The sequence below is a fragment of the Ammospiza nelsoni genome, chromosome 12 (genome assembly GCF_027579445.1).
Source record: "Ammospiza nelsoni isolate bAmmNel1 chromosome 12, bAmmNel1.pri, whole genome shotgun sequence".
Lineage (NCBI taxonomy): Eukaryota > Metazoa > Chordata > Aves > Passeriformes > Passerellidae > Ammospiza > Ammospiza nelsoni.
In genome coordinates, this window is record NC_080644.1 from 3,287,890 (window position 1) to 3,315,409 (window position 27,520).

Consider the following 27,520-nt stretch of genomic DNA (forward strand, 5'->3'; position numbering starts at 1 on the left):
TTTTTCTGAAGTTCTGGAGCCATCTCCAGATGGCTTTGGGCAGGAGTTCCTGCAGGTTCCTCAGTGCTTCCCCCCTCGCTTGGCTTTCCCCTCCTGCCTCACTGCCCTTCCTTCTCAGGATCATTCAGGACACAGAGCTCTAACTTAGCTGTCAATTTGCTTTCACCTATTCTGTAACACCCACCCAAATAAATACGAGAATATCATTTAAATATGAATATTTAAAGCTTTTTTTTTGTAGAGATAACCAATCTCTCCTCCTTTAGGAAGAAGATGGACTGCGGATGAGGAAGGTACCCCAGACAAACAACCCAATCTCTCCTTCTGCAGCTGCTGTCAAGGACGAAGGGCTCAGCTCCAGACTACTTGCTTTGGTGGTTTTGTTCTTTGTCTTTGGTGTAATTATAGGAAAAATAGCCTTGTAGAGGCAGCATGCTGGAAATTGTAAATTGGTTTGATGGTTCTGCCATATCATTGGATTAAATTTATTCATAACAATGTTTAAAAAAAAAATTAATGTATGACATCTCACAGGTCTTGCCTTTAAATTACCCCTGCACAAATACTATGTAACATAATCTAGAAAGTTCAAAATGTACGGTGAGGGAATGAATGAAAGAGAATATGCTTCAATGATGAAAGGGGGAGAAAATCCTGATTTAACACTACAATGGAATATTGTATATGTCATTTTAAACATTCTTAGGCCCTGGTACATGTTGCTGGATTACCTCTTTTTTAAAAAAAAAAATTTAAAAAAAAGGAAAACTAGAAAAACCTCTTCCTCCACTGCTGGAGCTGGCCCTAGGGATGTTTGGAGCTGGGTTAGGCAGGAGGTGTTGATAACTTCTGTAAAATACGTTAATCCACCATTCTGCTCATGAATTTAACAGTTTCTGTCAGTGTCTTCAACTCTGTGCAAGTTACCAATTTCTTGGCACTTCAGTGAGTAGTGAGAAGCTGCAAAGCCTTGGGTGTGGCAGCACTGAGGGAGCTGGGCAGCACCGAGGGGCTCGTTCAGAATAAAGGTCAATGCCTTGTTCTCACCAAGGGACCAAGCTACATTGCTGTTGGTTCATTTAGTTGAATTAAAATGTTATTCAGAGATGTTTAATGCATATTTGACTTATTTAATGTATTTCATCTCATGTTTCCTTATTATCACGAAATTGACTGATTCTTTGTGGTATGAGAAGGCGCCTGTTCAAAGCCAGTGACGAGAACTAAAAATTTGCTGCTGTAGTGGTGCAAGATTCTTCTGCCTCCTGGTGTTTTGGGCACTACACCATTGTTGGAGTTTTGATCATCTGAGCATTGGGAAAAACAGTGGTCAGGAAACTGTTTTTGTATGTAAATAAGTCTATTTAGGGGAGAAACAAAGATATCAGTAGTAAATTAGTCCTATGCCGTAAAAAGACCAATCTTGTTTGACTATGTAGCATCTTAAAAAAAAAAAGAAAAAAAGAAAGAAAAGAAAAATTAAATAAAGCCCCCAAATTAATGTTTCCTTTGTTACTTTTGTCCTGTTCTCACAGTTTTAGAGGTGGGGAGGAAGCAGTGTTCTCTTGTCAGCTGTGTTCATAGCATAAGGAAGCTTGCAGTCTGATTTCAGGGTGAATTTCTCTTTTTTTCCAGACTAATTTTAATATCAAAGCAAACCATCCCATGGTGAGCCTGACACACAAAAGTTGTTCAGAGTCTCCATGCTGAGGTACAAGGTAACATCCCACCTTCCAGGTTAGTTGGGTTCAGCAGTTCAGACACTTGACAGCGCCTTTAGAATCAGGAGATTTTGTTTCTAAGCTTCCTTTTACCACAAGGTGTATAAGCAAATTCAGTGTGTTTTAACATGATGGATTCAATAGATTAAACAGTTTTTGAGCAGGTAAATTCACATCTATTCTCAAATGGGAGACCCAAAACCATTCAGTGGCAAAATTTGTTGCAGCATGTTACAAGATGAAGCTGAGTCTTTTACAGATGACTTGTGTCATTCCTTGCCTGTTCTGGGGTTCTGTGAGAGCTGTGGGGCTGCAGCCTCTCTGCTGCACCCTTGACCTTTGTGTTTGTCCCACTTGTGTCTCAAGGGCTTCCTCCTCTGCAAGTGCAAATAAGTGAAATTTAATGTAAGGCTTAATAAGAAAAATAGGTGGGAAAAAAACCTTGTGATTGGTGTGTTCGGCTTCTGAACATGAGTCTGGAAGTATTTCTAGGAGATTCAACAGAAAGGAGAGGTGTATTTTTGGCATTTTGAAGTGCTGGTGCCTTGTCTGCTCAGAGGGAAGGGACAGAGCCACTGCAGCCTGGCTGCAAAGGGCAGGGCAGGAGGGAGAGGAGCTGGAAAGGACAAAGCAGGGAGTTCATGGCACAAATTGGGCAGAATTGATAAAGAAGATACTGCCTGGGCAGTAGAAGCTGAAGAAAACTTTCTAATGAAGCATTCTTTTCAGAAAGGCAGGGTTGTGAGTGACACTGCAAAATTAATTTTCATGGCTTTGAAGAATATATTTGAGAAAACCTTTGCTGAAGGAAGACTGAGATATGAAGTAGATTTTTTTAAGTGGCTGTAAATATCTTGTTTTCTTATCAGAATTTCTGATTCACTTTGAAAAAAATAAGGCTTTTTTGAGTCCTTTGTTCAGCTTAAAAACAGCCTAAAAGTGGTTGGTTTAAGAAAAAAAAAATTTGCTATCTTTGCAGGATAAAGGGGGAGGATTTTAGATTTAAACTGGTCTCCTGGGAGGGTGTCTGAAGTAATGTTCAGGCAGGTTTCACACCCAGTGTAAGCTGCCTTTGCTGGCCCAGGGCAGGGCCAAGAGCAGCTCTGTCCTCCCCAGGGCTCAGCAGGGACCTCTTGGTGATCTGAGCCAGCCTGGAGCTGTTCATGAGCAAAGCTGTGCCTGGTGTTTGCACTCTGGGATCATAAAGAGGTCCCAGAAAACCTTCTCATGCTTTTCCACTGAGCAAGGAGACCAGGAGAGGATTTCAGTGTTGGTCACATCTGTAACCTGCAGCTGGGCTGACCCACACCATCAGTCCTAAACAAGACTCTCAAATTAACTGCTTGTATTTTGGAATTTAGCAAAATCCTGAGGTTTTCCCTCACCATTTTTCACAAGAGCCTGAACACAGTAGCCCTGAATTGTCTGGGTAATGCTTTGCTTTGCTGAGCTTGAAATAAAGTCACTGATCAGGGGAATTCTCAGCCCCTGTTTGACCAAACCCTTCCTTCATAGGCAGTAGAGAGAAATCTTAAGGATTTTTTTTTTCTTCCAAGGTTCCTAAAAGGCCAGTTTGTAGATAGAGTGCAAATATAGATTGGATGGATATTCCTAAGCCATCTGGCTCTTTCTGTAAGTTGTTCCTTTCATGGCAACACAAGAGCAAATGTTCTCATGAAGTATTCACAGAAAGTGAATTATTCTGAAGGACACTGTGTATCTTAGGAAGTTGTGCACAAAATGTAGAGTTTCTAAATAAGATAATTGTCTGGGGTCCTCACACTACATCAGATGTTAGAAACCTGTGATTGATTCATGGTAGTAGAAATCAAGTTATTACTAATCTGATTATTGTCCTTGCTGTTACTTTAACATGACCACTTGCACATTTATTGCTGATTTTTGTAACACCCAGCAGAGGCTGCTTGGTGCACTCTTGGCGAATTTGGGATAAACAGAAACCTGAAATATCTCGAAGCCTAGAGCTGGGAAACAAATGGAAAATGATTTCTTCTATTTTAAGATGTAGTTCTCCACATCTTAAAGCAAATACTCCGTGCATGGATGATCATAACTATTGCTGTGCATGGCAGTTGTCAGCTGGGAGTGCACAGCTGGAACAGCTGCACTGCAAGCCAGGAGCAGCTCAGGTTACTGGGGAGTAGCCTGGGGGCTGAAGAGCAAGATCATGTCATGTTGTTATGTTGAGGGGGATTGATGTACCATAATGTCATTTTCTAAAAATACAGGATTGTAAAGCTCAATGGTGGTGTTACTTTTTCCTCCTGAAATGCTGTTAGTGGGATAAAGTTGGAACTTCACTTTGCAATTCACTAGAATTTCTTTTCATCAATAAACTATGAAGGGTTTGTATCTGCTGCACATGTGAACTTGCAATTCTTGTCAGCAATTTTACATCATGGTGTGCACAAGGAATGGATCATTTGTGTCTTGGCTTACTTGATGTTTCATTGCCAGTGGAAGAAAACTGTCATCCCTTTTCTTCAGAAGATGGCACTTCTGCCTCTTCAGTGGAATGTCCCTCATTTTCAGGCACAATAGTGGCTTCACTGTAGTGCTCCTAATTTGAAATTATATTTCTCTTGCCCTATGTGATATCCTGAAATTCCACATCCTGAGTTCTGTTTTCTATAAAAAATAAGTGAGGAAAAAAGCACCACCAAAAATCCCTCATTTGAAATTAAAGCCCCTGTAAAACAACACTCTGAGGCTCCTGTTTGTTGTGGCTGGGTCACAGCTGCACGGGTGCTGCACTGTTGCTGCACTGCTGCTGCACAGAGCCTGGAGAGCCACTGTGCCAGCTTTGGGAATGGGGAAGCATCCCTGGCCCAAGTCCTGGAGTGAGCAAGTTGAGAAGTGACAGGTGGTGGGTGAAATTCAGTTTATGTGTTTGGGATTTGGAGAAGATCAGCTTCACAGAACAAAGTAATTGTGTTTCCACTGCTCAAATCTGCTTAACTATAAAAGTTGGTTGATTAATGGGTTGGGGGTTTTTACTGGATAAATGAAGATTATTTTTAAAATAACACAAGTGAGAGCCAGCTAGGAATCTTGCACATGGTACTCCAGTGAGCACACACCTGCACACTTGCTGGTGACTGTGTGCCTGTCACTCTCTCTGCCATTTCCTGTGGCTTCAGTTCCCGTTCAAGAACTAATTTCACATTTGTACTTGAAGAGTAAAACTTTAAAACCTTTCCTAAACTTCCACATAGCTCTCTTTGCTACAGTCCAGGCCTGGATTTGTCCTGAAGCCTCCACAGAGTGAAAAGTACAAAAGGGACACGGGGTCTGTGAGCACAGAAATGAGGCTGCTTTTCCTTGGAGTAAACTTGAACTTTGGATCTTTCCTCCTGTGATCTGTCATTAGAAAATGGCCTTTTCCAGAGAGCAAAACAAAAGAAGTTAAGAAAACAAATGAATTAAGAAGAAATAATTGAAGCTGTGTATTACAAGTTGACATTATACATCTGGCATTTCTGTTTATGTTTCTGCATTGGTACATTTCATTCTGATTTAATAAGTTCCTAATTTTGTGGGGTTTTTTTCAAGATTCTGAAGTGCCTATGAAGAACAGCCTGTAGTAAAGTATTGTTCCCAGTTTAGCTGTACTTCATTTTTTTAATCAAATCTTTCTCTTTAGTGGATAAACTCACAAGATTAGAAAAGCCTCTTGAACTCCCTCATGTTTAGTTTGGCAAATGTCCTACACACAATTACCCACAGAGAGCTACTTTTGAAAGACCCTTATTAAGGCTGTACAAAGTCAAGCACTCAGGAGGTAGGAAATGGCAGAACCAGGTTTGTGCTCTGTGAGTTTGGGAAGCACAGTGCAGTGTCTGATCATTTCAGTGATCAAAAACTGAGCTGACACTGCTCAGAAATTGTCCAAAACTGCCCAGCTTTGTGTGCCTGGACTTGGAGACCCCTAAATTCTCTGAAGTTATGTATAATAGGTTTTTAAAAGTTGGATTTCCAATGTGGCACTGTGGTGTTGGGTGTAACCCCCCATGTGTGTGCTGGGGGAGTTCTTTGTGTTCTGTGTGTGGATCCCCATTCTTGACCTGAGCTCCTGCTGGGGAGGAACCCGGAGCTGAAGCAGCAATTTCTGTTTCCACATTTCACTGGGAGGCCACACACAAGTGTGATTGCAGCCAGGAATCTCTGCCTCGGTGCTGAGCCCAGAGGAGCATTTCTGTGGGGGCTGGAGGCTCTGCTGCCCAGTCTGCCTCCTGCTCTGCTCTGCCTGAGCTGTCACATCTCGCTCCATCCCCTCCCTCAGCGCTGTGCTCCAGGCCAAGTCATCCTCGTTCTTCCCTGCTCCTTGGCAAAGAACCTTGTTCAGCCAAGCATCTTTAATGGCTTTTCTTCCCTGCTGCCCCTTTTCCATCTGGGTCTCTCTTCCCATCACCCTTCCAGGCTTGCCCTGCCCTGCCTGGGCTCTCCCTGGCACAGACCTGGCTGCTCCTGGTGCCTTCCCCATCCCCACAGCCACTCACTCACCTCCTGCTTCCTCTTTGTTTTCTCTTCCTCCTCACTCTCTGGGGAGTTTGGAGCAACAAGCCTTGTCACCCATGTCCTTTCTGTCTCCAGCTTCCCCCTGCTGTTCCAGTGCAGTGGATTTATTTATAGTGTGGGACAGACTTTGATATTCCATGTGGATTGTTTCTCAAACAAAGCAGTAGCACAATGCTGTTAATGTATCCAAAAGTGCTTCAGATTTATTGGTTTCATTTTATCTGGGAAATCTAGAATGCAAAAATGCATTCTGAGGTATTTTAAACAGGGAGGCTTGAAGGTGGTTAATTGGAAAAATAAGTTACTGTTAATTGAGCTGTGTGTCAGACCCAGGACTGTTTGTCTGGCAGACTTGGCTCACACTTTAAACTTCTGCACCTGCTAAAGAAGCAGAAAATTGGAAAGGCAGCTTGTCTGAGGAGATTGTGATATTAAAGAAGGTACTGAAGGCTCAGTCTCAGTGCAGGAAGCCAGAAAATTGTTTGAGACTTGGGAAATTATTTTATTTTTTATTTTTGGGGTGGTTAAAAAAGAATTAATCTTTTAAAAATTATTCTAAGAGAAGTGAATGTGGAAGAGTTTACTAAGACACATGTGCCTGTTACCATCAACTTCCAGCACACACTGGCTTGGGTTTTCACAGGGACAGTAAAAATGTATTTATTTGTTTTGTGGTGGAAAGGAATCCAGTAGTCAGGATTAAAGCTCCTGGTCTGTGTCCTAGACCTGTTTTTCTGAAGCAGTGCTAGACATGAAGGATGAAATTATTTGGTCTTGTTTATGCCAGATAAAGATAAATGAATGTCAGAAATGAGGTTGGAATCCTGATTGCAGTGGAGCTCAGCAAACAGCCATGTGAGTTGCTAATAAATTTAATTGGTGCTTCAAAAGGGCATAGCTGAGCAAATTTCATACCAGATCTGGAAGTGGGGAGGAAATTAGATGAAAAACTGAAGTAGAATTGACAGTTTTCTAAGTGAAAGGTATTAAATGGCCAAAAAACAATAATTTTGCAATTGAGAAGGGGGACAACTTTGGCTAACTGCCCATCCTACTTCAGTGATGAAATGAGGGGGGGAATTAGATGGAAAGTAATATAAAACAAATAAGAAAAAGGGAAGCAGACAGCAATCCATTCAAAATGGGAGTTAGGAAATGCAGAAAATAAGGAAAGCACAACCCAAAGGAAAAGAAAAATCTGGGTTGGAGTTCTTGGAGAGGGTGATGAGGAGCTGAAGTTCAGAGGAAATCTGCAATAGGATAAGAACTGTTAAGAAATAGATGCAGGAGATAAAACCTAGGGATGATGTAAGAGAACTGGAAAGGTGATGTCATTCCTTAGCAATGGTCAGGATTTAAAATTAACAGTTTTTAATTCAGGAGGCCCAAAAACCTCGATCAGCATTTGGAAGGGAGGAGCCTGGGGCAGTGTGTGAGCTGCTGCTGGGGGTGGGCAGTGGGACAGCCTGGAAAGAGATGGCAAAGGACATGGATGTTCCTGATGGAGCCTGGTGTGAGTCCTCTCATTCTGTCTTTTGGGTTCCTTTGGGATCAGAGTGAGCTGGGTGTGTCAGGGCCCTGCAGAGCTGTGTGCTCCCTCAGTCACACACTGCTGCAGCTCAGACACAACCACCACGAAATGGGGATGCCCAGAGCAGGGTTCTGCAGGGACCTGGCACATTCTGTGCTTCCAGATCACTGAGGAACACAGCACAAAATCACTACTGATAAAACATTACAGAAATATCCATGGCCAGGACCAGAATGAGAACAGCTCCATGCACATTCCCAGTGCAGTCCCAGGGTAAAAGCCTAATGAATACGAATGTGTTCTTGTTTTTAATTACTGTTAGCTGTAAGTGATTATCCTTCTGTATGTCTCAGCTGCGAGAGTTGGGAATTTTGGATGCAATTTGGATATTTACATTCTACAAGAGAAGCTGAGTAATTGGAATGGATGCAAAAAATATGATTCAGAAATTACTGGTGGAGTGTGAAAATGCCTTAGAGAGGGTGAGAGAAAACTCAGTTGGCTGAGATTTTCTACCAGAATTGAGACTGTCTTGATTACAGTGCACTAGTACCTTCACAGGCAGAAAATACTGCACACTGCAGCTCTCTGATCTTAGAAAGCAACACAAGAATCACCAACTGGCAGTCAAAGCCAGGCAAATTCAAATTGGAAAAAGGCACAAATTCTTAAGAGAGAATAACTGTGTAATTTAGGAATGTGTCTTCAAAAACTGTGAACAGAACAATAAAAGTTATGATATTTATGCAAATAGCTCTTCTGTGGGTTTTTTTCCTCTCAGAGGTGTCCTTAGAGGGGGGAAGGAGCTCCTGATGAGGTTTCACAGGGCAGTGCAGCCAGCAGAGCAGTGGGGCACTGGTGCTGCTGGAGCCAGTGGTGCCTGAGCTGCTGCAGGGCAGAGCCTCCCGAGGGCTTGTGCTGACATTGCGTAAGTGTGGGATGGTGTTTCACACCACCTTAATCTCATCCCCACCTGGAGAGGATCTGTGGCCTTGTAAGAGCTTTTACACCGTGCAGGGCCTGGACTCTTGTTAAGTTTAATCCATTTTGGTGCCATGTAAATGAAAAAAGTATCTGCACACAACTCAGATTCATGGGGGTAAATGTACGGCAGGAATTGCCTTGTGCCTCTCCCAGCCAAGCTCCAAAGGCAGCACAAGGCTGTTCCTGTTCCTGCCATGGGATCTGTCCTGCAGAACAGGTACCTGTGCTGATGGGAGCCACAGGAGCCTCTCCCTGGGCTGTGCTGAGCACAGTGATGGGAAACTCCTGAAGGAAAAGTTCTGCCAGTGTGTGGCTCTCAGGAGGTGCAGCTGAGCTGCCCAGGACTTGCCCAGTTCTCAGCATCCTGAAGGGAACATCCCCAAGGAGACACCACCTGCTCTGAGATCACTTCAGTGGCCCGTGGCTCTCCGTGCAGCAGCAGGGAACAGAGCACAGCCAACAAGATTGGAAATAAGATTTGCCTGCTGAAGTCTCCAGGGATTAGGGAGGGAACCCAGGGCAAGGCAGCCAAGCCTGGCCCTTTTGTGTTATCACCTTCAAGTAGAACTGTTCATGTGCATGACTAATATTGGGTCATGCCTGGAACATGTGAACATGCTGACAACATTTATGTCACAACTGTAATGCATTTAATAAGCTTCTCATTTGAATTATTAATGTACAGATCCCCCCAAAGTATTTTTGTGTTATAAACCCCATAATTTATCTAAGTACAAGCTGCAAGTTCGTAAATACAGCATTAAGAAGGTGGCTATTGCATAGCTGCTTTAACAAAATATCTTTTGTGGGTAAGATATATAGGCTTATTTGGCGAGGATTTAGCTGCTGGAGAAGGGCTTCTCGAGGAAATTATATGATGCTTAGCTGCAGCAGACAGGGAATATAATTTCATAGTTTGTCCTGCTTGTCAGTAGGAATCAGTTTGACCTGACTGTGCTGTCTGATCTGAGCATCTCTTCAGCTCATTGTTCACCAGAGGCAGATTTATAAAACATCTGTACAGGAACGAGGCTGGAAGTGACACTTTGAGAGGAGAGCTGGATTAACAACTGCTGTGCCAGAACTGCAGAGGAGGCAGTGGGAATGCATGGCCTGAGAGGGATGAGGGATCTTTCCCTTCCCAGGGTTCACAGTGACAGTGCCTGTGCTGGGCACGGCAGCAGTGACACGGGGACACTGCTGGTGGCTCACAGCCAGGCCAGCTCTGCCCTGGGTAACACAGCAGGGATGCAGTGCTGCAGCCAGGGAATGCTGAGGCTCTGAGCTGTGCACAGAAGTGTTTTCCATCCACTGTAATCTATGCCCGGGGTCAGGTGGAAAAGTCGAGCCCTCAGTGAGAGCTGTTTGGGGCATCTCCAAGTGCAAAGATTGTTTGTGGGTCCCTGTATGTGACATACACAGGCAAAGTGCAGAAAATATCTGTAAACTGCAAGAAGCATGTGAACCGTGCCCTTCTCAAGAACACTTGCTGACTGTTTATTGCTGACTGACTCTGCAGATTAAATTTGCATGAACAGCAAAAAGGAGTGTGATGGGAGGGAACTTAACCTCACAGAAACTCAGCAGCCAACACTTGGGATGTTTGAATTACATTTGAATCAAGCTCTTGATTAAATCTTAGCAATGTCAAAAGCTCAAAGCAGCAATTTTAATTGATGTCACTATTTTCCCCCCTCATGTTGCTAAATTATCTGTTGCAATGTGCAGTGCATCCGTGTCAGTACATTAAATTTGCACGCAAAGAGGGGAGATTAGGCAATAAAGCCACAGGACAAACAGTGTGGAGTCAGGCATATCTCCTTGGCTTCATTCACTATTGGGTGTTTTTAAAAAGTGTTTCCAAATCTGAGTAAAACTGATTCCAGATGTGCTCATCTGAAGGATATAAAAATCACGCTAGCACCAAGATTTATCTGAATTCTGCATTGTACCTGAAGAGATAACTAGTCCCATCTTAAAAACAGAAGTGCTATAAACAATAAAAAGGCCACAGGCAAAGGTTTTAGTGCTTCAATCCCGTTAGCATCCTTTCTTCCCACGTATTTCAGACTGATGTAGTTGGAGAATTCCTCTGAGGCTGCAGCACACTGGATCAGAGGGGCCTGGTAGGAGGTGGGTCGCTTGTCGGGGCTGTCGGGGCTGGAGCCGTCCGTGGGCCGCTCCCCGATGTAGAGGAGGCTGCGCTCCTGCGTGTCCTGCTCCGTTTTGAACAGCTCGTACTCGGTGTGGGGCAGCTTGATGCCCAGAGCCAAGCAGCCGTTCGTGGCTGTGATATCCTGCTCCACGCCGGCGCTCCAGGAGCCCTGCAGCCCGCAGCTCCCGGCTTCCGAGGAGTTGAGCATCAGCACCGTCACCTGGTCCATGGGCGTCACCCGGGCCTGGGTGACCTTAAAAGCCAGCTCGGTGCCGCCGCGCACCTTGGAGGAGGGGATGCCCTGGCTGTAGTGCCCGGAGGCGTAGATGGTGAACGTGGGCTGCCTGCAGAGCGGGTCGGAGTAGTGGTAGTAGTGCCCTTCCCAGGTGTGGTTGTTGCCGTGGAATGTGAAGTACCTGGTGAGGAAGAGCACGGCCGGGCGCACCTCGCAGTGGGTGCTGACCCAGCTGCCGCTGAGCTGCATGGGCAGCGCGGCTCGGGCGGGCAGGATCGGGGGGTGATGCTCATCGGCCCTGGAGATGATCCCGCACGCCGGGCAGGGGTGCACGTGGTGCTGCAGGAGACAGAAAATAACAGTTCTGCAACTGGGAAGCATAAAAATAAAAAACCCTTCCAGAGTATTTCAAAAGCCGCGACTCCCCTCGGCCGCAGCAGGGTGCGAGCTGCGGGGAGCTTGGCAGGGCTGCCGAACAGATTAAGGGATAAAGCGCTGCCCTGCTCTTTGCTATTCTGGTAGCCGCAGGACACCGCGCTGCGCCCTGCTGAGGACAGCCCGGGAGGAGCCCGGGGCAAGGGCAGAGCCGCTGCCAGGACGGGGAGCGCTCCCTGGGGACATCAGGGTGCTCCCATCAGGTTTCCATGGAGAGCTGGGTGAGGATGAGGGCGCTGGGCGGTGCCAGAACAGAACCACGCCGCAGCTTTTGGCAATGAAGCCAAGGTGACACCTGGCCGGGGAGAGCTCTCCAGCACAGCCCAAGGTGTTCTGCCTCCCCTGGCCCCGTTCCTGCCCCTGGTCCCACATCCAGGGCTGCGGGGGAGGACCGGGATAAGCCGGGAAGGAGGGAGGGTTTCCCAGCAGCCAGAACGGGGGAAGGAAACTCAGGCACCCTGTGCAGAAGGAGGCCCTGACCTTCCCTTCCCCGCCGGGGCAGAGCTCTGAGTCAAACCAGCCCTGCCCTGATCCGCTGCCAGCAGGGGTTTTGTGTAGCTTGGAAATTTTTCTTGTACTTCATATATCACAACTGATTTATTTTTAAATAAGCAGGGTTGGAGCATTATATAATTTTCTAGAACACGAGCTAATCTTTACTGAACTGTCATAGGCAAGAAGGTTAAATAACTCGGTAGTTAACTGTAGGGTGGGTAATTTACATGCAAGTTGATTGGAGTCTACTGTAATTTAGTCATTTTCAGCTTGCTTTACTGCTACTGTCACAGTAATGAGTGCTGACAGTACACAGTACATTATGGCTAAATAATCCCAGAAGTTGGCAAATATATATGCTCTCCTTAGGCAGGAAATTCTTTGATAATGAAAGGTAATTTGGGGAGAATGGGTTTCTTTAAAACAGATATAAATTTAAGGGGAAAAGAGTGATATTTTCAAAAAGAGAGTTAAAAAATAATTTCTGACATACCTGTGTAACTCGCTAGCACTGGCAAATGGATGTCAGTTCACAGAAAATAAAAAAAAAAATTAAAAAAGAAAAATCCTGTGCCCAATAAAATTATCACTATGGACATAGAGCCAAAACCCTTACTTGCTTAAACCAGTTGTGTGAAGTTATTTCTAATGTATGGCAGCTTCTAATTATGGCCAAGTGGTGACATCATGTGCGGGTCCATTGGAGAGCTGTTGGCTGATTAATTACAGGGCTGCATTCAGAGAGTGAATTTCAGTATCTTTAGGTTTGGGTTTAAATTAACTTTTAAAAGTGTTTATGTTTACCATCTGGTTTTGCTCATATATATGGTTTTGGCCCAAGATAATACAAGTTTAACCAATTTGAGAATGTTACTTTTGAGAGGGAGAGGAGTGTTGCTCTGTGTTTTTTGAAGTTCAGTTGGTGTGGTTCAAGGTGTGGGGAAATGCTGCCCAAAAATAATTTTTTTTTCATTTATTTTCTTTCTATCTGACAAAGTTCAGAGAGATTTTTTCACCACCATATTTCTGATTTGATCAGCTTCAATTCGGATGGAAAGCTGCTTTCGTGGGAATAAACTAAGTTGCTATAAACCAAAATAGAATAGAAGGCAACCAAAGTCTGCTGTTCAGTTTTATGTACATCAAAATGGAAGTCTGATTCCTATGTAATAACATTATTGTATTGGGGACAAGTTCCTGTGCTACTGGCATTGCAGCAAGGGCTGAAGAGCTAAAGGCAGATCCCTTGTTCCCCTCAGCCGGTAGCACACCCCGAGGAGCAAGGAGAGGGCAGAGCAAATGAAGGGCAGAGCAGACGGGCTCTAACAATGTGCAGCCTGAAGCCTTCACTGACTTTGGTGCTGGAGACAAGGAAAATGCATTTCCTAGGAAAACACGGCCAAACAAAAGCTGGTAGCTCCAGGCCCATGTCAGTGCAGCCTTGTTTCCCGTGTTGGCTTTGCTGAGGCAGAGGATGAGCCCCACATGCCCCAGGGTCCCACCCCACCTCACCCGCGTGTCCTTAGGACTGCGGGGGCCCAGTGCTGCAAGGAGCGGCTGGAACAGGCAGGGAATTGCTGGCCAAGCCCTGACACAGCGAGGAGGGGACTGTGCAAAGGCCTCATCCTTACCAGGGCGCTCTGCAAGGGGCGCTGGTAGCCGGTGGGGCGGTAGTGCAGCCTCTCGGCCCAGTCCGTGTGGATGTCCCCCAGGTAGAGCTCCTCCACCATGCGGCTCCCGCTGTGCTGCGGCTGCAGCAGCGGCTGCAAGTGCCCCTCCACTCGCACCAGGCTCAGCTCGTGCATGGCGAAGCCCAGCGCCGCGGTGCAGTCGCGCTCGGTCTTGGCGCTCAGCACCTCGTACAGGGCTCCGGGAGCCCAGGAGCGCCCCGGGGGCAGGAACCCGCGGCAGCCCTCGCCTGAGGTCTGGTTGATCCGGGAGGCCACCTCCCGCATGGCCCTCGGGCTGTGGAACACGATGCCCACTTTGTGCAGGTGGTAGTCGGCCTCGGTGGCGCCGCGGGTGATCCAGGAGGCCTGGCGCAGCCGGAGCTTGCCCTTGATCACCAGCGAGTAGGAGGGGTCGCGGCAGGACGGGTCCCAGTAGTAGAACTGCAGGGCCTTGAAGAGCCGGTTGGTGTAGAAGAGGTAGGATCGGGTCAGGAACTCGGGCCCCGGCCGCACCTCACACCTGTGGGGAAGGCAGCGAGGTCTGGGGATGCGGTGGATGGCGGTGGATGGCGGTGCCTTCCCAGGAGAAGGACGTGGCTTACCCAGGGTATTAAGGGCGAGTTCCCAGGGATCTGGGGCGCCTTGAGATGGATGTTCCTTCCCAGGTTTGGGGTGCCTTCCCCGTGGTTTTAGGGGCGCATTGTCAGGGGAGAGGGGCAGCTTCCCAGGGTCTGGGAGTGCCTTCCCGGGGTTTGGGGCGCGTTCCCGGGCTCTGGGGGTGCCTTACCCGGGGTGTGGGGGTGCCTTACCCGGGCTCCGGGAGTGCCTTACCCGGGCTCCGGGGATGCCTTACCCGGGCTCCGGGGGTGCCTTACCCGGGGTGTGGGGGTGCCTTACCCGGGGTGTGGGGGTGCCTCACCCGGGCTCCGGGGGTGCCTTACCCGGTGGAGACCCAGCGCCCCTCCAGGCGGGGCGGCAGCCGCGCGGCGATCCCGGCGCTGTCCTGCAGGTGGCGCAGCTGCTGGCGGCAGGGCGGCTCCGCGGCCGCGCAGGCTGCGGGACACGGAGGGGGCGCGGGGTCAGCGCGGCCGGGGCAGCGCCGAGCGGAGCCCCCCGACCGCCGAGCCCCCGACAGTGCACGGACCCCGCTCAGCACCAAACCCTGAGCTAAGGACACACGGGGTTTTAGTTCACTCAAGTTTTCCGATTTGAGTTTCATCTGAATCCAACTGGTTTTTAGATGAAATCTTCAAATAACAAGGAGCGCTCTTTGTTCGTGTTCTTCCCCTCTGATGCTATTGTTGAGGCAGTGGCTGGAACGGGGAATTACAGCATGGGAACGCTGGCCTCGCCTGTCGCCCGCCATAAGGACAGTAATTCTGTCACTTACCTCATTTCCCATAACAACGGATGTTATTGGCTTAGGGAATGTGTGAACACTCAGCTAAATCCTGAAGACCTTTACATGCACGCACACATATGTACATATATTCCTATGCATTATTCACTCTCTGCTTAAGCTCTCCGTGGCACTCATTGCAGGCCTGCTTCTCTGAGAAACTCAGGATTTCCCTCTTCATGGCACCACGGAATGAGCTGTTGGTGAAGCTCCTCCCGAACCCCCACTGATTCTCTGTGGTACAACTGACCCTGGTTCCAGTGGAGCTCAGCCCAGCCAGGGCTTTACGAGCCCAGATGGGGTTCGTTTGCTCCAGCTGTACTTTGCATTTTACCCAGGAGTGCGCTGGACATTTTGAAGCCAACTCTTACTCACTCCATACCAGTGTTAGGACACAGGTTGCTTTCTAGCCCACTTATCAGCTGGAACAAAAGATCCAACATCTCTGTGTTGCCTTCCCACTGAATGAGGATGTGAAAGGTTTGCACACCCCGTGCCTAAGTCAAGGAGATGAACACACAGAGTCACAATATACAAGCTCTGGACCAAGTCAGGTAGGAGGAATTCAGTAATTAAATGTCTGCTGTGCAAGTCAGAGTCTCCTGGAGAAGGAGCCCCACTAAAACCCTTCTAAAAGGAGAGGGAATCCCACTCAATAACTTCAGACTTTTATCTGATGGACAAATTCAGCCACTTCACTATGGTGCTGCCATTTGCGAAGGTTTTACAGGGCACTTGAAATGTATTTGTGTAGACTTGAGCACACAAAGCCTGAACTACCACAAAAGGAATAAATACTTGGAAAGGGAAGCCCCCAGTGAAGCAGGAGAGCAGTACCCAAAGGCCAGGGAAACCAGCCTTGCATTTTCTGGTGCCTCACCCTGCACTGGAGTGTATGAAACAGCTGGAAAGTCACATTATTAGAGTTCAGGGCTCTTTTGGGAGCAGGCTCACAACTGCGCTGCTCTCACCATCCTTAAGGGCTGGACAAGGTGAGCAGGCACAGCCAACTCCTTCACAATTGCTTGCGCTCGTGCTTCCTAAAATGCAGTTCCTGTGATTCATCTGAAAATGGAAAAATATGGGATGACAAAACCCACTGCTATTAGTTAAACCTCTAATTTGGCAGCTGCAGTGTGTGTGAGGCTGCCCCATGGGTGCCTATTTAGGAGAGCCATGAGGAGCTGGGGATCTGTATCCTCCCTCACCCCAGCTCCGCCATGACTTTACTCTGTGGTCCTCTGTGCTCCCTACTCCCAGGGCTTTTTTTTAAACTCACACTCACAATATGCCAAGATTCATTTGACTGCCCTAAGAGGCCTAAACACTGGAGAGTCATCAGAACAAGGGCAGTCCAAACTGAACCACACTTCAAACAAACACAAAATTATTATCCTAGAGAATACAGTAAACTAAGAAATAACTGTATTTGTATTAGAGGTAATAATGGACATTAGGGTCAAATTTGCTCTTGCCCATAACCACAGAAAGACTCCAGAGGTATCAGTGCAGTCTATAGATACACAGAATGCAGCTGTAAAATACACACAGTGAAGTCACAAACTGAGCTCTGCGTGTGTTTATTGCAGCAGAAGCTTCAATATCTCGCTGAACCCTTCGTGCTACTCTTGGCAGAAGCACTAATAGTCCGCATTGTTTGGGAGCAGAGACACTTTGGCAATGCAAGCACTGCATTTTGACACATTCAATACAAAAGGGAATTTTTATAATCGGGACCAAACTTCATGGGGAAAAAAAAAACAGCCTCCAGAATGTAAATATCTGACATGATGGGAATTCCTAGGGATTTTGTCTTACTTAATTGTGCACAAGACTCCAAGCTGGATGCATCCTCAAACCAAAAGCTATTGGCTTGTGTCCAAAATTTGTGGCTGCTTTTTTCTCTCTCAAATACTCCAGCCCCACCAGATCCAAACATCCTTTCAAGCTGGAAAAGTTTAGTCCCAGACCTAAAATCTGTAGTTAGAGCACCTCTCTATTCCAAGAGCAGCATAAAGTGGCTGTCACTCATATGTCACTCTGTTACTCAGCCCCTGGTAAAGCGCATCAGAGCAGCTCCTCTTTCTTAAGAGAGACACAAATTAACTGCTCTATAGAGTTCTCAGGCAGGAGGAAGGAATTATTCACAATTCATCTTCAAGACAAAAATCCTCATTCATGGGAAACTCTAAAAAAATGCCCAACTGTGATCTCTCCCCTCTCTCGCTTTGCCATCCGTCTGTATCGATTAACCACAAGTGTTTCCAGAGAGCTCCCAGCACAGCCCTTAGACAAAACAGGGGCTTTTCCCAGCTTTCCATGTGTGCTGCATCCCAAAGAGCAGCCCAAAGCCTCGGAGCAGCACAAGCACCCAGGCAGGGAGTGGCAGAGCTGGGAACTGCTCGTCACCACCATCAGCACAAACCCAAGCAAGCCTGGAGCAAACAGCACCAGCAGCAGCTGCTGAGCTGCTGACCAACCATTCCAACCCTCACTTGTGTAAACCACTTCCAGGAAAATCAGATCCATGGCATCAAATTATCAAAAGGGCAGAACTGGAAATTCTCAAATTCTCCTCACTGTAAATTGCTGGTAAAATTAAGGTGGAAGATTTTGAGGCAACAGCCAAGCCTGGAAATGAGAGCCTTGTGCTACACAAGAGCTGTGTGCTCCAGATGCAGAGCCACTTCTCACTTCTAAAGGAAAAAACCATCAACCAAGAGAGAAATGCTGTCGTATTCCTCCTTGGAAACAAATCTTGTTTGTGCTCCCCCAAGCAGATTGACTCTGGAAAAAAGCAAAGTTGAGTCACACATCTGTTTCTTCATAAATGGAGGAGAAAATGCATATATTAGTTTGCAACAAATTAGTTACTGTGGATCAGCTCTTCTCCAGAGCTAGATTGTTTAATCTGTTACATGTTATTGCCTCCTATGGCCAGAATTTATCATTCCCAATTATAATTCTAATGTTTCAGTTAGTCACCCATTCGCAGGGATAAGATCAGGGCCTGAAGTCACGGAGCATTACACATTTCTTCATCTAGAGATGACATAAAACCTTTGATATTTTCTGAGGAATGTTCAGACTGGAAAGAAATAGGCGATAAGAAATGTATCAATGTATTTTGCATAAGTGAATTATACTTTTCCACACAGACTTCATTAACACAGCAAAACAGTGTTTCTTTAGCATTTTTCTCTCCTGAGAGCACACAGAATGGATGTGGGGTTAGCCACTGAAGGAATAAGCATTCTTTTAGGAGCAAACAAAATGGTTGTATTTAGCAAATCAATTTTTCTTGCATTTGTGTGGAGATTAAGTTAGTGGTGCCTTTAATTCACTCGGAAAAAGGCATTCTCAAGAGAACAGCTCTGTGGGAAGAGATAAATTTTATATTATAATGTTATAAAATTTAAATATAACCCACTGGGGATGGAAAAGTATATCACAGCAGAACCTTGCATTTTGCCTATATGCAAACTGAACACAGTTCAGGGCAGGACTTAAGCACACGCTTAAGTCTAATTGGTTGCAGTGAAACTTAAGCATGTGCTTGAAATTAAGCCAGTGCATGAGCATTTTTCCTGATTAGTAATGCCTCCCTGAACTGAAGCCAGAATGTGGTCAAGTGGTTGAGGGAGATGCCAGTGCTTTCACTGGAGCACTGTTTGGTTTCTGGAAAAGTATTTCTATTATTCATCCATTCTCTTATTTGTCTGTAAAATGGGTATATTCACATTTAGTTGTTTCACCATTCTGGTGCTCAGTTCATGATATTCATAAAATGCTTTGAATTCTAAATTCTAACTGAGAACTAAATGTTTCTCAGTTATGCCCTCAGGGCTGGCACAGTAACTGTACTACCCATGAGCTATCATTGCAGAGCATCACCCTCAGTTTCCTCTGCACAGCTGAGCATAATCACACGTGAAATCCTGCAGACACTAAGAGGAAACTCAGCCGACTCCAAAGTCCCAAGTAGTTTGGGATTTTAGAGAAGTTTTCAAAACATACTTTCACCATATACATTTAGCACAATGGCATATGAGCTCAGACATCCCATTCTATGGTTTTAGCCTGGCTTTGTTCTAAGGCTGTGAGCACTGCCTGATCTGTCTCATATCCAAAATTAAAATAGTGAAGGGCTTGTGGTGAGTTGCCTGGGGGTTTTAAAGGCACTAGAGAAGTAAATATTTTGCTCTTGGAATAATGGAATCATGTCTTTTTCTCATTAAGTGTCAGGTCCAGCAACAGATGACAAGACAGATGGGATTTGTGGTAGGGAAGGGGAGGAAGGAGAAGTACCCCAAAGATCTTCTTCAGTATAAACTACATTTAAATAAAATGGCTTCTTCAAACTGCCTCTCTGGCTGTTTACCCCAAAGACAACCAAGCCTAACACTGCAAAGGGGATTCAAGGGCTTGATCCCAGTTTTACTGAAGTCCGTAAATGGCAAATATTTAATCTATATTCTTTAATTCAGATGAGTTAGAAACTCAACAGAAAAAACAGCCCATGGATGTGAAATTAATGCCACACTGTTGTTATGGATGTATAGAGCACCCATGCAGGTTTTGGCAGCACCCTGAACCCCTGAACAGACATTTTATTAGTGGCTATCATGGCCATTTGTAATAGTGATGGCTAAGCATATTTTTTCCTGGAGTGCTTTGAAGAGCAGAACCAGTAATCAACCATGGCTTGGCTATAAAATGTCAACCTCATTTCAGACGTCTAAATCACTCACATGGACCAAGAGTGCAGAGAGGACCACCCACCACAAAATATTAACATAAATACAGCATTTACTCAAAGCAAAATGAGCAACTGGAACTGGCGGGAGTTGAGAGTAGAACAACAAAAATGATGAGGGGGTGGGAGGGATTGAGTTACAAAGGAAGATTAAAAGAGCAGAGTACATATAGCCTGGCTGAGCAAGATGGATATGATAACAGCCTATAAATATTCACAAAGCACAAACACCAAGGAAAGGAAGGAATTCCTTGCAGTGAATAAAAGGATTCTGTTGGGAGTGAATGAAGAGAGGAAAAACATGTGGCTTGTGTGGCAGAGTGAACTTCTCGAGGCACAATGTAGTAGGCAACCTAAGTCCACTTGCTTGGCAGGATTTGAGGGATTGAGCAAAGCATTAGTTCAGCAGGGAACAGCCCGCTCTTGGCAGGGAGCTGGCAGGATAATCTGAGTGGCCTTTCAGTCTCCCACTGCTATGGAGCTGTCCCAGTTCCCTGCTCCCACGGGGGACAGCTGCTCTCCTGTGTAAGCACATTGTTCACTGTCCTGCTCTTCAGAATCCCTGCCTGGCCTCCACAGGACTAGAAATGAAGGCTGGATGCACAAAGGCATTTAGGGATGTACAGACCTAAGCAACTGCAATAGGTACTAAACTGCTGGACACAGCTGGGAATCCCAGCAGGTCCCTGCCATGTCAAGTACTCACTGCTGAAAATCTAAGTCCAGGAAATTAGGTTATAAACCCACTAAAGCAAAAGCAATCCTTTTGTTCTCTCTTTATTTAGCACCTAACACAACAGGACTCTTGGCACTGCTGCAAGGATACTGTTTATAGTAATAAAAATAGGATCTAATAGGATCTAATATTCTGAGGCTACTTGGCTCCTGCAAAGCCAAGGATGAGAAGGGCATTCAAAAGCAGTCATAGCAGAAGGCATCCTCAGGAAAAAAGCTCTGCAGAAAGGAGGGAAACTGATCCGGAGCCCACACCAGCAATACACACATGTTTAACTTAGAGCCACCAGTGACCACAGAAAAAGGTTACTTGTTCAGCTGGAGCACAGAATTAAAGTTACTTCTAACATGTGTTTTGGGGTCTGGGTGTGGTTTCTAGATAGCCTGAAATTTCAGTCTACTGTTTTGCCTGTCCACATCAGCCAAGTTTTGATGTGTTCCAGTTCTCCTAAACTCTGCCGACAGATGCTAAAATCAGAGCTGACATTCAACCTACGTGCTGCATAATCTAATAGCAGGACTTGTGCTACTCAAAACTAACAAACTCTGGGAGCTTTTCTGCAGCAAAACCTTGCTGTCATTTATATTCTCATCTGTCTTTTCCAGGCAGCCTAACTGGGAAATATGGTTTTTTTTCTCTGAAAAGCTTTAAAAATAACATGTCATTGTGTTTTTGTATCAACAGGGGAGAGCCAAGCCATAACTTGCTTGTCCAGCACTTGTGGATTTAGTGAGAGTGTGAACAAGGTGAATCCAATTGTCTCAGTGGGGAGCTTGGTGTATACATTGATCCCAGAGTGCCAGGAGAAAGCTGCTTCCAAAGACCACAGTCTTGGAGTTAGACAAGGCCAAAATGTCACACATTTGTCAATGTTTCTTATTAACCCAGGAGAAACCATGGGGGACTTTTCCAGTGCTTGACATACGCTCAAGTTTAAAGCATTATTTTAAAATCTAAACTCAAGCAAATCTCTTCAAGCACTCTGTGGTGAGACTTCCTTCTCCTGTTGATTTATGTCCCCTCACACCAGCTCTAAGTAGAAGTTGCACCAATCCAAATATCTATTTAACAGTGCCACGGGAGCTGAGCTTCTTTGCAGCACTCAGTTTCAGCTGAATTCAAACCGTGATGATTCAATAAGCTATTCACTGAAAATGAGAAAACACCACTATGAAAGCCACAATTATCACACCATCACCCTGCTAAAACTCAAAAATAATGATGGATTTCAGCCCTCTTATCACTTAACACCCTGAAGCTCTGGAATTTCAAATAGATATCAGAGCTTCTTTTCTAAGACACAGAAACAGAACTTCTCTAATTTTGCATTTTAAAGCATGAGATTTTTTAACTCCTTAAAGCAAAAAACCCACAGATTGCAGCTTACTAACCCCTCAGATCTTTCACAAATTAAAATGGGAAGAGAAGGAGCTGTTCTATGAATCATATTTTCAGTTTCTGGCAGCACTCTTAGCCTACAGAAGAAGGGTTACACATTGAAATTGTCACGTTCTCACTGTCAGTTTCTTGGGATTATTATATCTGAGACACACCAACTTAAAATCAGGAAGTTTCTCTTCTTTCATACCTTTATCTTCCTCAGCAAATGAGTAAGAAAACCAAAGAGCATTGTGTAAGAGCATTGTATAGGTGCTTCCTAATTTTGAGGTTGATTTTAGCAGTGATTGTATCTCACCCATGAAAGCTTTGTCTTTATAGATGACATATGCTCTGTTGTGGGGAAACACAGGATCCCACTGAAAGCAAAACCTCCTTCCAAACTTTGTTCTGCCAGATGCAGCCTCCCCTAGCATTGGATTCCAGCTTTGGTTTTCTTCACAGCAATTTCTGGCTTTTGAAAATCTCCTTACTCAACAATTTGTGCTTGTGGGGAAAATATAGAAACCACACAATATTTTTTTCACTTGTGCTTTTTTTACCTCTGAGCTCTGTTTTTATCTATATCCATATACTCTGAAACGTGGCTAACCCTATAATTATTGAACAAATAGAGTCATATCACACAATCCAGCATAGCACATTAGTTGTTGATTTTTTTTGGCCTGAGAAATGAAGAATAATAACCACCAACTGGGTAAAAAAAAATTAGCTAAGTAAACATTAACCAAATAAATATTTGAACCAAAGACAATTATGTTGGTTTGGTAGTAAGAACAGATATATTATTGTGTAAATAGACACACATCTCTGTGCTGAGTGTTGTACTATCTCTTATGGGATTCTCTTGCAAATCTCTTAACTGAATGCAACTGGTGATCTTATTTTATCTCAACATTGTCACTTTTAAACTTAAAAATAAACATTGAAAGCAAGAATAGATCTTTTGTGTTAAAACCATGTAGGAGAAGCTACACATGAAAAATATCAGTGCAGTGTTATTGGAATGTACAGACTTTCATGAAAGCTTAGGTAAAACTCAGCAGGTCTCTGGGGACATTTCCAGGAATGAGTGATTCTTTTCTGGAGGAGACTCCAAAGTCAGATCCAGTTTCCTAACTGAAGTGGTTTTTCAACTAATTATGCACTGGTGTCATGCTCATGCTAATGTTCAGCCTTATGCAAAATGCAGAATGCCAGTCTTGCTCACAGTCAGCAAAGCTGGCTTTGATTTTAATGAGTTCTGGATCTGCCTTAGGTATTTAAACAGTTACTTTGAGGTTCAGTTTCTGCTCTTACTGAAATCAATGGAAATTCTTTCACTGACATCAGATGCAAGAAGCAGAGAGTTTAGGTTAGAGCAGACTAAGAGAAACTGCATAAGGATTTAAGAAAGAATTATTCTAATTAGACTTCAGTGAGTAAACTTACATAATGCAGTATAACAGATCCCTGAGCAGAGCAACTTGAGCTAGTAAGATACTTAGAGGATTCATATTTCTCAGCTTTATTTTGCAAACACATGACAAAGATCCCACGTAAGGAGAACAGGAAAGCAACTCTACAGAAGTGCCCTGCTCAGAGATTTCTTTCTATAGTCTGGTCCTTTACACTTAATTCAAGTAATGTCCAATAGCTCTCACTACACAGTTCTTTTGCCTTGATCACTAAACCCTGAGCTGGAGAGGCGAGCCAGTGTGGTATTTGCTGCCCAAAACCTCAGATGAGTGAACTAAGTGGTAGAAAGAGCAGTAGAAGCCAAGTGCCTGGATTTTCAGTGTCCAGACTGCACAGGGCCCTCAAGGACATCCTCCCATCCTTCCTTTCACCTGTCCCTTCTGTTCAGGAGTCTCAACCAAGGGTCTTCTCTGCACTTCCTAGGAAAATACTGTCTGAGGATGGAGGAGTCTCCCTCAGACTTTGCTCTTTGTCATAAACAGAAATAATTTTGTGTATTTTTCACAGCACAGTTGCCTTTGTTTTCCCATATGGTCTCTTAAGCCAGATCCTTTTCTTCTGAAACTGCTCCAAGAACCATGGGGTTGAAAGATGCCTTTCTGAAAGAGAGCTCCAAAGATGCAGCTTGTGCTGCTCCGCGAGTCTGCACAGCTGGGGCTCACAATCACGTCCCTGGAGCAGGAGGCTACTTGTGAGGCTGCCCCTTGCCAGAGCAGGTGCTGCAGCCTCCCAAGGAGAATCCCCAGCTCCAGTGAAAATCACCTCTAAGCCCTTCCTGCCGCCAAACTCTGCTCGATGCTCTCCGTGCACCAAACGCGGGACAGGAGTGAGCTGCGGTGACAAAGGGGATCCCCGACTGCCTCTGCCAGCACCTCCCTGGGCAGTTCAGCACCGGACGGCCAGCCCTTCTGGCACCCCTGCACGGCGCTCACTCCCTCGGAAAAGGCTCCAGGGGTTCTGTCCCCGCTCCCAATCGCACAGCTCGGGGGCAGCAACCCTGGGCTCCGCGGCTCTCCCTCCCGTCCCTGCCCCGGCGAGCGGCGCTGGGGCTGCGGAGCCCCCGGCACCTCGCGGGCGCATGGCGCGGAAACCCTGCCCGGGCCGGTGGGCACCGAGGCTGAGGGAAACCCTGCCTGGGCCGGTGGGCACCGAGGCTGAGGGAAACCCTGCCCGGGCCGGTGGGCACCGAGGCTGAGGGAAACCCTGCCCGGGCCGGTGGGCACCGAGGCTGAGGGAAACCCTGCCTGGGCCGGTGGGCACCGAGGCTGAGGGAAACCCTGCCCGGGCCGGCGGGCACCGAGGCTGAGGGAAACTCTGCCCCGGCCGGACAGAGGGAAGTGTCCCCGCCCGGGCACCGAGGCTGAGGGAAACTCTGCTCGGGCCGGGCGGGCACCGAGAGTGACCTGGGCAGGGAGCTCCGGGCGCCAGGTGCCTCTGCCCGGGCGGGGGCACCCCGGTATCCCCGTCCCGGCGCCGGCCACACCGCGACCCGCCGTGCGACTTCCTCTGGTCCCCTCGCCCCCTCCTCGCCGCTTCTTTGCACCCTCTTCGCACTCCCCTTGCATTTTCCTGCATCCTCCTGCCCAGTCCGCTGCGCTCTCCTCGCACACTTCTTGCACACTCCTTGCTGTCCCTCCGCATTCCCCATAAAGTCAGTCCCCTCGCATTCCAACCCCTTGCACCCTCCTGCCCGTTCCTGCCCCTTCACCGTGCCCGGATGGGTGAGGGAGGTGACAGGGAACCTCATGAGAGACCCCGGATCCGCCACCCGCTCGCCCTCCCGTCCTCTCGCCGCGGGAAGGCACCGGCCGCCAGTGGCACCTACCTACGAGCAGCCCTGCGAGCCACCAGCACCGGACCATGGTGCCCACTGTGTGTCCCGGCCAGAGGCGCGATCGCCGCCGGTGCCCGCGGAGCTCAGCGGGGCGCGGCGCCCGGCGGTGCAGCCATGGGCCGCCTCCGGCGCTCCGGTGCCCGCGGCGGCGGCACCCCGGCTTCAGCCCGCAGGCGTCCTGCTCAGCCCGAGCCTTGCGAAGAGATAAAGGGGGGGCGAAAAAAGAAAAGTATATATTTTAAAATAAAGCCCCGCAGCCCACCCCGCCTTCGCCGGGGAGCGCGTCCCCCCGGCTGCTGATGGCTTTAATGGAGCTTGGCAGCCACAGGTTCCCGCTGCCAGAAGAGGTGGAGACTCCGCCGCCTGCGCCCCACATGCGGCCGCGCACCGCACACGCGGGGGAGGAGGAGGAGGAGGAGGAGAAGGAGGAGGAGAAGGAGAAGGGCAGTCCCGGCCCGGCACCACAGATCGAGGTGGGCGCCCGCCTCGGGACTGGCGCTTCTCCCTCAGGGACCGGCCCCACCTCACCCGCCCTGCGGCCCTGGGGCTGCCCTGGCCCCCGAGCTCTTGGAGGCCGTTGGGGAACGCGGGCCAAGTCTGCGCTGTGGGACGCCATGAGGGAATAGTCCCTCTGTCCCCACGCCATGAGGGGATCGTCTCGTCATCCCCACGCCATGAAGTGATCATTCCTCCATCCCCAAGCCATGAGAGGATCATCTCGTCAGCCCGGGACCATGAGGGGATCGTCCCTCTGTCCCCAAGCTATGAGGGGATCATCCCCATGCCCCACACCACGAGGGGATCATCCATGAGGGAATTGTCCCCACATCCCCACAGCCTGGTCCTCTTGCACACTGTGTCCCTAGCACCCTCAGACCCTTCATTGTCACCAGGGTCATCAAAAGAATGGGGTAAATCCCTTAAAAATCCTCTCAACACTCTAGACAGAAAAGATACGGGACCCTTTGAGGGCAAGTCAGAATGCCCACCTCAGGTGGTGCTTGCCCATGCCAGCCATTCCCTCTCCATTCCTCAAACCAGGCCTGTGGGACAGAGCTGCAACTGACAAAGGACTCAGAATCAGCTGTCGGCACGAAGCAAAGCACAAATCTGAACCTAGATGTGTCTGGGACAGAACAACACTTTTCTTTGTTTCGGTGAGTATCGATGAACCCTCTTGTTCTCTCCCTTTGAGCACATAAAACAACGCGTGTGTCCCATAGTGTGAGGGCCAGGCTGCCTTTGGAAGCAGTGAGAGAAGAGGCTGAGCTGCCATGGCTCTGCCAGGCCAACACTTGTGGTGCTGGCACTAAAGGCAGAAGTTTAATGCATTTTTCCAGACTGAAAAACTAGTTTCAGTATTTGCAAATGAGGCAAAGAAATCAAAACACATGTATGCCCCCGGCAGAACCCCAGGACCCTGCACACTCACTTTTCCTGGTGAAACTGGCTGTTTCACCAAATAAAAGGAAACTTTAGGGGAAAATAAGGAAGCTTGTCGCCAAGTTCACAGCAGTATTCCTGCTGATTGCAGTGGGGAGAAGTTGAGGCCTTATTCCACAGTCCCATATTTTCTAAGCAGGACCTTCAGCATGCTGGGGTGAGGTCTCACTGCAATGGGTTTAATGACTTTGTCAAAAATAATGCATAACATCTTTAATGTGAAGTGAGACAAACTTATCTGTCCTGGGTGCATAAAGAATTAAAGTTTAATGATACTTGCCAAGATAAAAAATAACAAAGTCCATTTGTAATGCAGGCACTCCTTTTTCTAGCTGATGTTTTTATCTCTTTTTGTTTCTCAAATTCCCCAAACCAGTCATTCTCGGTAAATGTCCAAACCACTGCGGTTTTATTATATTTACAAATACATAAATTCTCAAATGCATAGGCAAAAAATTTTGTCCTTTATAATGACAATAGAGAGAAAAAAAATAGTTTTGCAAGAAGTTTTCTTTATAAACCAGCACTTACTCTTTTCAGGCATAGCCAACTTAAATGAGGAAAATAATGGAACAGGTAGTCTTTTACCACTAACAAACTTTTATTTTGGCTACACACCTCTCATATGACACTTCCAGCCTCTAACACTAATCTTGATTTCTTTCAGAGTATTCTAAAAGCATTTTTTGGGGTGAAGGAATAAAACCAAAGCAGAGTAATTTTCACGCAGG

At 46.8% G+C, this 27,520-nt stretch overlaps 2 protein-coding genes across 4 annotated transcripts in view; one reads left to right on the forward strand and one right to left on the reverse strand.

Annotated features, from left to right (window-relative positions):
• The window catches only part of VAPB (VAMP associated protein B and C), a 37,380-nt gene extending 28,838 nt beyond the window's left edge, over positions 1-8,542 (forward strand). For both annotated transcript variants that reach the window (XM_059480823.1, XM_059480822.1), the window contains one exon: positions 267-8,542. In XM_059480823.1, coding sequence (XP_059336806.1) covers positions 267-425 — 159 coding nt within the window. In that variant the 3' untranslated portion in view covers positions 426-8,542. The remainder of the gene's footprint in view (positions 1-266) is intronic.
• Positions 8,543-9,402: 860 nt separating this feature from the next.
• APCDD1L (APC down-regulated 1 like) lies at positions 9,403-25,614 on the reverse strand. 2 transcript variants are annotated; one of them, XM_059481082.1, is made up of 4 exons: positions 25,338-25,614; positions 14,707-14,818; positions 13,727-14,285; positions 9,403-11,504 (listed from the first exon to the last, which is right to left on the reverse strand). In XM_059481082.1, the coding sequence occupies exons 1-4, from the start codon at positions 25,372-25,374 to the stop codon at positions 10,740-10,742; spliced, it is 1,473 nt and encodes a 490-aa protein (XP_059337065.1). In that variant the 5' UTR covers positions 25,375-25,614; the 3' UTR covers positions 9,403-10,739. The 2 variants fall into 2 exon arrangements, with proteins under 2 accessions (XP_059337065.1, XP_059337064.1); XM_059481081.1 differs by lacking the exon at positions 25,338-25,614 and having other exon boundaries at positions 14,707-15,143.
• Positions 25,615-27,520: the final 1,906 nt, after the last annotated feature.